The following is a 14146-nucleotide window of genomic DNA, read 5'->3' as shown; positions in this document are numbered from 1 at the left end:
GGGACAGGTCTGGGGCTGCTGATGAAGAGGGGGAACCCGAGGGGAGCTGGAAGCCTCTGGATACAGAAGAGGTGCCCTGTGCTTTAGGGGTACACTGGGGGGTGCCAGCCAAAACCTCACCCCAAAATAGTCACCATGTTCCCCAACACAGATAGGACCATAGAACAAAACAACAACTGTACTTTATACATATAACAGTCCTCCCTCTCCATTATCGGACACATCATAGGAAATATATATATATATATATATATATATATATATATATATATATATATATATATATATATATTAATATAACAGCCCCCCACTTGCTAAATAGAAACCCCATTAATGCTGCTATTAACCCTTCCAGGGTAATGTTAATGCAGCCTCCAGCATAAAGGGGAATGAGAGGGGGGGTGATTTAACCCTGTCTATAAATCGGGGTTCAGTGACCATATACACGGGACCCCCCAAAAATGACAGCACCCCTGTGCCCACAGCATCCGAACCCCCCACCCGGGAGTCCAATAGTTAAACATTACATTGCAGAGCAGCCCGTCCCCTCCCTGGCCCAGGCCCCCCTGCAAACAGGGGGTGACCACCAAGGAACAGGGTAAGAGATCTCCCACTTTATTCCATTATTGTCTCCCCGGGGGTGGAGGGGATCTGGGGGGGGGGGACACACTGGGGGTTCTGTCTGTGCGGGAGCGGCTGCAAACCTCTAGGACATAAAAAAAAACATGGCGCAAACAGGGCAATGCATGGAGCTGGTGTGTATACGTGGGCACGGGCAGAGGGGAGCCCGGGGGCACACAGCCCCCCAAACCCTGCACATAGGCACCCACCTCCTCCCCCCCCACGGGGCCAGCTCCTCGCCCCACCCGTCCCCTCCAGCAAACTTTCTATATAGTTTCCTAAAACTCTGCAACACGTGTCCATGTCCCCATGTAATAAATACACATATAATGGATCTGCTCCCTATAAAACTATGTGTAGCATGACCTACGCAGGCTGGCAGCGCACACACGGATAGATAGAGATATATATATATATATATATATATATATATATATATATAAATATATGCCCATGTTAGAGGATCTCTGCACATAACCAGTATTATACAGAGTGCATGTAATATACCAAACTATATTGTGTATATAGACTTGTACATATCACATAAACCAGCAATAGTGTATATTGCACTTATTACCTTCCTTGTATGACATTGCAATACTATATGCAATACTATATACTATATGCAATAATATATATATATATATATATATCTCAATGTATGTAGTTTTAATCACTTGCCAGCATGTAATGTTTCTTATATGACACATAGGGCACATTAGTGTATAGATATATATATATATATATATATATATATATATATATATATATATATATATATACTGTATGTGTCTCCAGCTCATGCTTGCAGTAATGCTGCCTACTCTCTCCAAAAACCAGGGACTGTCAGCTGTAAAACTTTGGGTGGGTGCAATTTCGACCCCAATCTCTGAATCCACCAACCTCCAGCATCCAGGTGGCCACCATCCTCCTCATGAAGGGCTGGATGTCCTTCTGGACACATTTGAAGTAGGAGCACTGGGGCAGATACCTCTCCTCCACGGTGAGCAGATTCTGCAGGACCCGGTCATCAAAGAGCAGCGTGGGGTCAGCCTGAGCCCTGCGGACGGTCTCCACCTCGGAGCACAGCAGCTCCATCGCCGGCCGCCCTGGTTGCGATGTGACAGTATTGTATCCACTTCCAGTGGTGCAGAGGGGAGAGCTCTGGGGGTTATTGTGTCCCGGTGCAGAGGGGTCTGTCTGGCTGCAGGGTGACGCAGCCTGCACTAGGGCTGGCCCAGGCACTTGGTGTTATTATGTAGAACAGCAGCTGGCCAGACTTTTTTTTAAGTTTTTTTTTTTTTTTTTTCCTCCTCTCCTCTGCTCTCTCCCCACACTGAGCAAGAAAGCAGGAGGCCCTAGAATAGGGCACACATGACAGCTTCTCCACTTTGTGAGCACGCCCCTTCAGGCTTAGAGAGAGAGAGAGAAAAAGGTAATTAAGTCACTTTAGAGGTGTTATCAAGTGCATGAAAAAACCTTCTTGTGAGAGGTGCAAAAAAAGTCTGTACAAGTGGAGGGGTGGTGAGGGGATGTCACAGAAGTGGGATTTGGAAAGCAATGCAGACTGCACACAGCAATGTTTTGCACAGAGTACCCCCCCCCCCCCCACCCCCACTCAAACATTAATAAGTTTATAACTTACTTCTTTTGGTCATGCAGTGTTCTGCGCTGCAGTATAGGTGGGTGATGCATGAGGCATTATTGATCTCAGGGGGGTAAAGGAATGGTGGGTGGTCTTTCTTTTTTTTTTTTTTTGTTTAAAGCTGTTGGCACTGTATGGATATGGGGTGGGACAAACCGTACAGTTTGTGGAACTGAAAGACCTCAGCTGCTGCAGAACAGATTAGGGAGTGCAGAACTGACAGCTTTTGGATGTTGTCAGTCACAGCTTTGGGTCTATAGACATGTTACAGTAGGCACTTTATGGGACTTGTCAGTATACTGTGCAGTCTGTACTATGTTAGACTGTTACCCCACCCAAAATGTGGAAATATATTTTATTGAGAAAGCATGAAACTGACAATAGGTACTGAGAGTCAGCTTGAAGCACATCTGCGTGTGTCCTAAACACCATGTTACAAAAGTAATAAACTGAGTACAGTGCTTTCCCTTTACCATATCTATCTATCTATCTATCTATCTATCTATCTATCTATCTATCTATCTATCTATCTATCTCTTATATGCCTTAGTTTCCACATACCATCTTGACCTAACATTTTTTTCTGCCTCTCTTCGTCTCACATGCAAAATCTGTATATCATGTGGTAGAAGAGAAATGTGCTGTCTCATTGTCAATATGACTGTTTCTGGCCACTAAAAGGCACAACAACCTGCAATTTAAGCAATGCAAATTGATACATATTACTTGACTAGAAAAAAAGTTCTGGAAAATTCCAAACTTCTTAAGTCCACTGTCATAACATTATACAGCTCTAAGACAACTAATGGCGAAAGAAATGTCTTTTTCCCCCCCCTTTTTTTTTTTACATAAAATATTGTACCAGTTGCAGATCACCAGTAGTAATTCAGACAAAGGTCTACATTTCAATATTATAGACCAGGTCAGGTGGCTGCAAATGATAATTCTCAGAATATTTGGACGTGACTGTCAGCAGCCCCTATCTTTGATTGCAGCGCGTGGTCAGGCTGATAGAGATTTCAAGGAAATTTGCACATTTTTTTGACTACAATATTGCTGTGCTCTTCTGCCTCAGTCCACACCCTATTGCCACTATGCTTTAAAAAACAAACAAAAATCCTTTGGTAAATGTATGCCTATAAAACAATTGTAATTTCAGTTGTGCCATTTATTTTTTTATTTTAATTGTTAAAATATTTAATCTCACTGATAACATTCTGTGAATGTGAACAGCTTAACTGTGACACCCTGAATTATCAATGCTAACTGCATATTTGTACAACGGGTGTGTAGAATTTGTTGGGTCTAAACACGTTTCACTTAATACCTGCTGAGTGTAACCTACACATTGCATTTTTATTTTTTATTTTTTTTTAAACTAAATTACTGAAACTCCAGTTAAACTTTTCCTAACAGCAAACCCCACTTTGTGAAAAGGGTGACAATATTCACCTCCTATTGGAACTCTGCGCTCCATAATCTGAGGAGTGGAACTGAAAATATCACTTTGAGTGTGAGAAACAGCTTAGGCTGCAGTTCGCTCCCCCTTCTGTATTTGCATAGCCAATAGTTGTAGTGTGCTTGCTACTGCGCGATGATTGTTGCTGGGCAGAATTTTTTTTTTTGGGAGAATGCTTTCTCTATATCAGTAACTAAGAAAAAAAAAAGGGGGGGGGATTGCTGTCTATCAATTTAGCAAAGCATTAGTTGATCTCTTTACAGGTTAGGCTAATAAATGCAACCAATGCATATCTATAACAAGCCACAAACTTTAACTCGCTTTTAAATTTCGAATGTTACGCAAAAAAGAAAAAAGTTTGGTGCATATGATCCTCAATCCTTACAATTTTCCCAATACTTAATAGTCATCTGTGATCTGTTCAGGGGCTGGCTGGCAAATTTACCCCCGAGGGAGCCTATTAGGAACATTTTAAAGGAACAAAACTGCAGGGAACCCAGTTACACAGTCCAAGGTAGCCCACTATGGGACCGTCCCGGGTGGGGCAAATGCCCCCTATCTCCAGCCTACCCCTGGATCTGTTGCCAAATGTCCAAACCCTGTGTGCAAACACAGGCTCACAAGTGTTAATCGTATAGAAAAATATCTTGGGAGGGGGGTGGGAGGCTACCTGTGTGGACGTTTAAATTTAGCATCAAATATATGTTTGTTTGTTTTTTTTAAAAAACATTAACGAGAGAAAAAAATTCTCATAGGGCTCGATGCTTTTTGTTTTAAATCGCATGTTTAAAAGGATCGTCACTTGAATCATGTGGTTTACAAGAGGTGCAATACTTCTAGCAGCACAACTCAATCTGAACTCTCTGTTAACCCTTCCTTAGCATATGAGTGATATATATATATATATGGGTCTCATCATTTAGAAAATGGAATCTACCATCCACGCCTCCACCCCTCCCCAAGTCTGCAGTTATGAACAAAATGCAATGAACTTAGACCTATTCAAACAGCATGCTCCTTTTTCTAAAATGCTCTCAAGTTCCCAATTCATTTCCTTTTTCCTATTGCCTCACTGATCCTATATACAAGGAGTGGGTTGTTTAACACTTCAATGCAGAAACACTATTGTATTGAATTGCAGCTTAAGTGTTGTGGGGTTTTTTTTTCTTTCTAATTTTACATGCATTCAAAAAAAACAACTAATTGTATATGTGAGATGTATGGAAATTGAAAAGTTGATATCTAAATATCAAATTAAAGTACTAGAATGCGCCACATACCAACTAATTTACAGCTATATTTTTTTCCTTTGTGTATATATATTTTATTTTTGCTTATTTGTTTAATATTCTGATAAAAATCCAAAAGGCATAGTATTATTTGCGATTTGCTTACCGGTATTAATGATTTTTGACTGGTTATCAATGGGTAGATGTTTGTGTGAAGCTAACCTGACAATAACAGTTCAACAAATGGTTTATAAATGAGAAATAAATCCCCTATGGGCAATGTGTAAAGAAGTTTGATGATTAATAGGTATGTAGGGAACAGATGTGTTATTGGATGTGTCCAGTGTTTCATCCCCCAGATGTTAAAAAATAAAGGAAGAAAAAAAAAATATCCCTTTAAGATTAATTAATTCACTCCTGGGGCTAATGGATTCTGTGACAAATTCATTAACAAAGATGTTCGTCTTGCTATATTATATATGAATTAACATTTTGAATGAAGAAACTTTCTTTGCATTTTGATGCTGACACTTTTCTTCTTTATTTTTTTCCCTTGTTTTAAATAACAAAGGACAATATTCATCTTTATTCCAGCAAATTTCATTCACTAGCTCCCATTTCCTGGGTGTGATGAGAGGCTGTTTGGGTGGCAGAAGGCTGATCTCTCCACAGATATCTAGAACCAAACTCTCTTTGCCAAATTAACAACAAGAAGTCTAGTGACCCAGAATAACAGGCAGATCCTATATTATCTAAATGCACCAGTTGAATAAACATAGGAACCTTCCTTTCCTCAACCTCCTGAAAAGGCCTTAATTATAATTTAAATCGTTTGCAACTCAATAGTGTGTTTGAAGTCTGTGATTGCTAACTACCAAATTCCACCTTATTCTAGTCAGAACTTCAGCACCTTTCTGACGATTGGTGTAGATTTTTAGATATTGTGACTGGCCCTTTAAACTCCCAAAATTATTATATTTTTTACTTCCAAACCAATTTTTTGTGTGTATATATATATATATATATATATATATATATATATATAATTTACAAATTTGCTTATTAAACTCACAGCTGCATTTATATATCTAGATATACACAAACTCATCTGCTATTTCAGCTAATAACATTCATGTTTTTTTTTTTTATATATATATAATGCGGGGGTCTTATGTGAGGTACTTAATTTTCATAGGTTGTTCACCCCTGGGAAGGAGAAAATAACAAACAAACACAAAGAGGCTGGCACTTTAATGAGGTCTGTTTGAAGGATAGACTGCAGCAAGCCTTTTTTTTTTTTTTTTTTTATTTCCTTCCTTTAATCGCAAACTTTCACTTTGTGCAACTTCCCCCCACAACTCTTAACTCTTAACGTGCCACGACAACATAACCAGACTATTGCAACAATGCTGCATTTTAAGATTTCCATCATTCCTTCTGCATTAACAAGAAAACCAGGTTCCTATTAAGCTCCCCTCCACATCCTGCCCTATGGTGCTTTTTTTTGTCTTATTTAACACATAGAGATAAATGCACTTTGTCAAAGATGAAATAAGTTCATTTGCTGGAAATATGACATGGAAAACCCCTAGATTTGGTTTGATTTATCATAGTAACGTCTTGAGAACCTGCCCATAGTTGTACTTTGAGGTATTGTGCAAAATGGATGAATAATGGATGCAGTTATATATCTGTACTTTTGTTCTTAAAAAGTCTTTGTTTTTGTTCTTGTTTTTAACAGTGCTGTATTTGTTCTTTAAGCACGTCATGTTTGCTTGTAAACATTTAATTTTGCTTTGCAAATTATTAAACCTTTAACTTGAAACACTGAAATAAAAGTGTTTATTTCCGTCTAAAACTGGTTTGTCTAACACTTCGTTTATAATTTGCAATAAGGTGAATTTTAAATACCCCTTAAAATAATTTTGTTAGATTACATTCGCTATTTTTGATGTTTAGTATTCATGATACATTTTTTCTACATAGATTGACAGAGCTCATTTTAAATGCTCGATCAAAGCATGGGGTGTAAAATAAATTTGCTCTAATTCTTCTGTCAATTGTTTTTAATGAATAGAAAGTCTACATTTTTGGCATAATCCATTTCCTTTTTTCGTTTTTTTTAACATAATCTGTGATGTCATTAAATTGTGTGTAAAATAAATTAAACAATATCCCCTTAATTGTCAACCACAATCACTCAGTTTTCCATGTTATTATATCTAAAAACATAATTTTATCTTGTTTTATTCAGGTTATTTATTGCAGTAGTGTTTTGATGTTTCCAAAGCAATAGGTGATGCTAAAAAATTATAGGTATTTCCTAAAATTCACCATTTCATTGTAAATTAAATAATGTAAAAAATATTTGGAAAACAAGGCAAACACTAAACACTTTTGTATAATACCTGATTGGGGCTCACATTTTAGCAAAAATATACACTTTCATCAGATCTTTCTTAAACAATTTTGCAAGTACATATACTTATACTAATCACACACTAAGTGATGACAATATTTTCCTGCAAAACATGCAAATTTAAATGCATTATTCTGCAAAACTGTAAACATATTATGGACAAAGTTACAACAAAATAAATTATCTTATAACATGGAAAAAGGGAGTACTGTGTCCTGCATTGTGTTTTGTGTCTGACTAGGAATCATGTTTTGTATTAAGATTTTTAAACATTTCATTGGCCATTCCTTAAGGCCCCAATGTGAGAACAGAGGTCATTAGAGCTGATCTACAAACTTCCTGGGAAGGAACTTGAAAAATGAACTTTTAACCTTACAAACCATTTTTCTACTTTACCTGCAATTTAGATGTTTGCCGGTCTAGGAATTGTTGCTAACAAAATTGCAAACTAAAAACACATTTTCAAGTCTCTAAAAATCTGCGCTCTGGGTATAAAGGAATTATACAATGTAAAACATAATGGAAATAATTAAGTAAAAAAATACATTGTATTTCAAGGAAAAAAATAATGATATTCGATAAGAGTCCTGTGCTACAAACCTTCAAAGCAAATAAAAAAAAATGGGTGTAATTATATAAAAGAAGTCTCTAAATTCAGTGTTTTATCAATGTTTGATTTGTGATTATGTGTAGTTCAAATGCGATGCATAGAATCTAACTGTATACTATGTGATTAAACATTATCTGAACAACACATACTACAAAATAAACACAATACCACCACAATAATAGAGTTTACATTGAAAGAGTTTACATTTTGTTAATTCTATATACACAGCAAAGCAGTTGTAATCTGACATAAGATTGTTGAAATCAAAATACAAACATTAATTTTAACTGTGTGTCTATGTATATGTTGTGTATATATATAAATATATATATATACATATATATATATATATATATATATATATATATATATTTATATATATATATATATATATATATATATATATATATATATATATATACAGACAGACACACATGCATTGCCACTTATACCATATTCAGTGGCCTTTTACCATGAAAACAAAATGGTGTACATTTCAGTCCTTGATAGTGTTCAATGTCATTTTATACATGATATTGAAGAACAACATTTTATATGTGTTTTGAAGTTAAAATCTGTTACATTATTTATCGGAAACGTGACTAAAAGTGACATTTTATTAAAAAAAATAAAAACATTTTAATTGGCATCATCATTAGTGACTTTTCTGTCAGTAATTAAAGAATACAAAACGTCGATTTTCCCTGCTAACTTTACTACGACAAATATCTTAGAAGTGTCTTTATCGTTTAGCTTCTTCCGTAAAAGGCAAAATTAATATACAAGGAAAACACAAAAGATCTTTTTGTAAACACCCATGGCGGTCTTGGCTACTAAAATTGGTCGTTAGGGTATCAAACCCCATTGTCAAATACATACAAAATGTGGAATGGACAGAACATAGTTTAAGAGGAGCAAAAAACAGAAATGGCATTTATTTCTGGAAAATGGAGCAGCAAACGCCATCTAATTATATCGTTTTATGACCTTTTTTTAAAAGTATTTAGATGAATAATATAGAGATGACTATGTAACAAAGCATTTACTTTAATACCCACATTACGGAATATTTAACACACATTTTATGAAGTACACATCTAAAGATTATCTATGAAATTAAAGAATCACTGGTGAAAACAGCGGACGATAAGAGATCCCATTTACTAAGTTACCTAAAGCCTTAATTTTGGAGAAATATCTAGAATAGGTTGGGAGCACGCTCAGTAATTGTTATCTATGTAAGAAAATGCTTGAATGCAGGGATTTATATAAATAATGACATTTCCCTGTCAGAGACAGGTTCTTAGGTTCCAAAAGGACAAAGTGGCAAAACAACATTTTAGATTTTGCTAAGTGGAAACTTAAGTTCTTAACTGTCCTCAGATAGACCTGGCGGGGCACTTTGTGTGTTCAATAATGAGACAACACTCACACTTGCTTGTACATATATTTGCATGCATATTGTACAGGCGTAAGGGGGGAACTCAACGCTTCGAAAAAATGACTTTAATCAATGTAAAACTGCGAGAACACACGAACACAGCCCTAAACTCTTCCATGGCTGAAGTACAAAGTCGTTAAATATTTTGATGAAATGAACGCTATTGCACCGTACAAACATATTACTATTTTTTTTAGTTAAAAGTACTCTGCCCTGATAGACACTTTGATTTTTGTTTTGTTTTACTATAATCATCCCTATACATTCCACAGACAATGAGATACTCCTACTAGTTGGGTATTCTTTTACTAAAGAAATAAAACTAGATGTGTAAATTCATTCCCAACTACTCAACCAAGGAAAAGCCAGTGGACCACAGTACACTTTGATTATTTTCATGTCTGGACGTTAACACCTCCGTTAGAAAATGGAGGGAACTGGTTGATGCTAAGACAGGCATTTAATATATATTCATCACGATGGCCAGGAAAAAGGACCTGGGTAATATTGATCAATACATCAAATGGTATTATAATTTAAGAGTTTATTTTATACTGTTCGACCAATCAGATATTAGTTTCCAGTAGTGTGACCACAGTAGACTATAATAAGTTGATATCTGATTGGTTGCCATGGGTAACAACATATCATTGCTCTAAACATCATGTTCTATAAGCCTCTAATAGTAATACATTTCACATTCTAATATACACTGTATTATAATGGAATATTTTACTCTCTGATTTATGTTCTTTATGATGTATGTCACGTCATTATCAAAATACAATATAATTAATTACACTTACAAGGAACTGTGCGAACTATTATTATCTTTTAGATTCGTTATATTTGTCCATTTATATGATATTTTATCCCAGACTGTGTCAGTCTAATCTGAAGAAAAAAATAAGATTGTTTGTACAAAATCTGTTGATTTATTTAAGCAAAAAACACTAAATTGGTACCTGTTATCTTAAAATAATTAGAATACTATTGAGATTGACACTTTATTAGTCAAATTTAAGATGCTAAATCTAACTAATAATTAGAGGGAATTTATGGCAAGAGAAACATAGTAATTTGCTATTATCCACACTAACATCCTTACTTTTCATATATTCTCTTACTGTGTTTTGGGTTTTTTTGACTATTTTTTAAAAGTATAGTTATTTAAAGGATCACAAAAACTAAAATACAAGTTGCCTTATATAAAGAATCTCGCTCCCAAATAAATATATATATATATATATATATATATATATATATATATATAGCCAAACTTGAGATATTTGCCAGTGTGTTTACATCTGCAGTGTCACTATTGTTATCTGTTATCAACCACATTCTTCAAAAGGTGGCTAACATTGACAGATTTTTTCAATGGGATTACTGACAGGATGTCTGCTGTTGGGAATAACATATATTTCACAATCACACCCCAAAACTTTTATTAGTCAATCTTATATAAGGCAACTTGTATGGTAGTTTATTGGTCATTAAATCTTCTATATATGCTTCTGCAAAGTTCTATTTGATTCTCAAAAAGTAACACTATGCATGTTGAACAAACCTATTAGCATATTTACATATAACTGCTAATGCATGACAAAATGATCACACATTATGTTTCCCCTCCATATTTGTAGTTTATATGAATGGTTCGTTTAATAAACAACACATATAATGAAATTATTATATCCCTCAAACTTATATTGCTCAAATACAAACGTTTAAAGTCAAACTTGAGTTTCACTACTCATTACACCCAATTAAACTATTTCGGGGATAACTGGAAAATACTCTTTAAATGGATTGTGCTCTCTGACACAAACAGGAATTTGCATTAAAAATCTTTGTAAACATCATCAGTGTTTAATAAAAAAACATAATTATTCAATACATCTCTTTCCATGTTATATTATTATGCCAGTTCAAATTAAATTAATTACACTTTAAAAACCACTAAACCTTAAATACAAGTTGTCTTATATATATATATATATATATATATATATATATATATATATATATATATATATATATATTAAAGAGTACAGTAGTGACATTAGGTAATTACTAAGAGCATTCACAAATATAGGTAAATGTTTCAGAGGCTGACAGTGGACTTCCTGTCAGTGATTCTAATTAAGGACACACCAGTCAGTTTCTCTCCAGACTGCGTTGGTAGATAATAGGGCACAATCCCTAGTGCACAGTTACATGTCAAACACATATACAATGTCAGATATCTTAAATTCATACATATATGAACTAACATATAGGGTAGTTTGTGTTTCAAGCTTAATTGTCCTTTCAACTTTAAATAGCAGGTATTTCAGGTTAGTGATGGTAGAACAACAACAAAAAAAGGGAAAAAAAACACAAAATATCATGTGGGAAAAATGTTCTATATAGAAAAGGAATATCTTTCAATGCTATAAATAAATAATATAAACTGATTTGCATAAGCTCAGCACACTTGCCATGATTATCCTAATTTTTCTACCTGAAACCAGAGATATTCTGTGTTCCGCAATGATTTAAACAAAACAGGTAACATACCTGTAGTCTTGTTGCTGCTAACAGGGCAGTCTGTAGTGTTTTGGGAGGTGGGGTGGATTTTCTCAGTAACAAATGTCAGTGTCCAGTTAGCAAAAAGATAAATGAATAAATGGCAGCTTTTCTGACCACCATAGGTAATTCAATCCAATGCAACCACTACTACATCATATCTAAACATTATCTATTTTTTATTTGTTCTGCTTAACACAACAAGACTATTCTGTTAACAATAATTAATAATGCAACTTTGATGAACTACCTGCAGAAAATAGTGAATTAAATCTTTCTACCTATACTATAAATCAAAGCGAAAATACAACCTTATGAAATAATGTTCACTGCTAAATGTTTAGAATACCAAAAAATAAGAACACTTGCATACTTTGATTAAAAAAAAGTATAATTCTCAGTTGCGCCCAGGACATAATCTTTCAAAATATGAATTTAAAACGGTTTTGCTGTTATCAACGACAAAGTTTACGGTGTGACTAAAATCTCTCTGCAAATAGCAACAAAATAAACAGGGGGAGCATTGCGGCAAAAGACTAATTAGCAAAACTATGTCATTATGCTAAATTTTCCCAGAAAAATGTGGTTCTTGTTCGCTAACCATTGAGCAGCCATTTTGTCGACTGAACCAATATTCCCAAGAACGCAGCCTATCAGTACATTGCGAACAAGTCACATCACCAAGGAATGACGCTAATTTGTGAATAAATATTTGTTAAGGTCACCAAATTTCTACTTCCACTGAACAATGTAAAGCATGCAGCCAGCGATCTAGTTTTCCTTTTGCAAATATTTATTGTTGCCTCACGTCAATGTTTGAGTGACATCCCCCACCTTCACTAGGACATGATTACAACATGATAAGGCAAGTGCAACGTATATACAATATATGACTGAAGAAAATTGCCAGCTATACACATTTCCATTCCACGGCTCATCCTGCTAGCGCACAATCCATTCACAGGCGCATCATCAGGAGCAATCATGGCCGTCTCTAGATATTAAGACAAAATAACCACTAGCGCACAAAAATATATAAAACCTATATATACTATCTACATATTAATTCATAAAAAAACAACATATATACTGTGATACTCTGGTAAGACACTTGGCACAGGTATTAATACTGAATGTCAGAGCACCCATAGAGCAAGATGACGGAGCCGTCTATAAGAAATACATATAACGTTGCAGACTATATTATACTAAAGGAATGAATGAAGCCTGCAGTGAGTGTCAAATCCATTGATATTATCATTTAATATATAAAATTGCAGCAATTTATGAGCAATCCAGATGTAGATAATTAATAACTCACAAGTATTTTAGAGTGAAACAAAAATTGAAATCAATATGGAAGAACTTTAGGTGGTCAATTAGTTTTACTACTAAATAAATATAAATAGCGCCTTCAATTGCATATTCAATTAACATTGAACATGCAGCTCTCATAATATATTTATATATATATATATATATATATATATATATGTGTGTGTCTGTGTATGCGTGTATGTGTACGTATATATATATATATATATATATATATATATATATATATATGTGTGTGCCTGTTTATGTGTACGTGTACGTATATATATATATATATATATATATATATATATATATATATATATATACACACATATATATAGAGTCATTCCTGGATCCATAACATATAAAAAACTTTAAAACTAGAAAATAGCAGGAGCGCCAATAATCAAGGTAAATTATAAATTCTTCAATTTATGACAATCTATATAATACTTATTAAAAAGCATATCATAAACACAGACAGTACGTCCTTATTTTACCAATTCATGTAATGACACCAAGGGCTAGATTTACTAAGCTGCGGGTTTGAAAAAGTGGGGATGTTGCCTATAGCAACCAATCAGATTCTAGCTGTCATTTTGTAGAATGTACTAAATAAATGAAAGCTAGAATCTGATTGGTTGCTATAGGCAACATCCCCACTTTTTCAAACCCGCAGCTTAGTAAATCTAGCCCCAAACCTTTATCCAAAAATCATCACATATAGGCTCTGAGACTATCAGGCGACCAAGGACCAGCTTTCAAACAAAAATTAAACTGCTGAAAAGTGATTAATTAATAGGAGATACGAAAGTGCTCAAAAGTAATGGCGAT

General features: G+C 34.6%; 1 protein-coding gene across 2 annotated transcripts in view; it reads right to left on the bottom strand.

The window, feature by feature from the left end:
* Positions 1 to 14146, bottom strand: part of CCND2 (cyclin D2) — a 484289-nt gene that overhangs the window by 46117 nt on the left and 424026 nt on the right. The window contains exon 6 of one of the 2 annotated variants that reach the window (XM_075210201.1): positions 1525 to 2033. In XM_075210201.1, coding sequence (XP_075066302.1) covers positions 1525 to 1719 — 195 coding nt within the window. In that variant the 5' untranslated portion in view covers positions 1720 to 2033. Of the gene's footprint in view, positions 1 to 1524; positions 2034 to 14146 lie in introns of those variants that run through there. The other variant, XM_075210200.1, reaches the window with a different exon arrangement.

This window comes from Mixophyes fleayi, chromosome 4 (genome assembly GCF_038048845.1).
Source record: "Mixophyes fleayi isolate aMixFle1 chromosome 4, aMixFle1.hap1, whole genome shotgun sequence".
In the NCBI taxonomy this organism is placed as follows: Eukaryota; Metazoa; Chordata; class Amphibia; order Anura; family Limnodynastidae; genus Mixophyes; species Mixophyes fleayi.
This window is presented reverse-complemented; position numbering and strand designations above follow the sequence as displayed.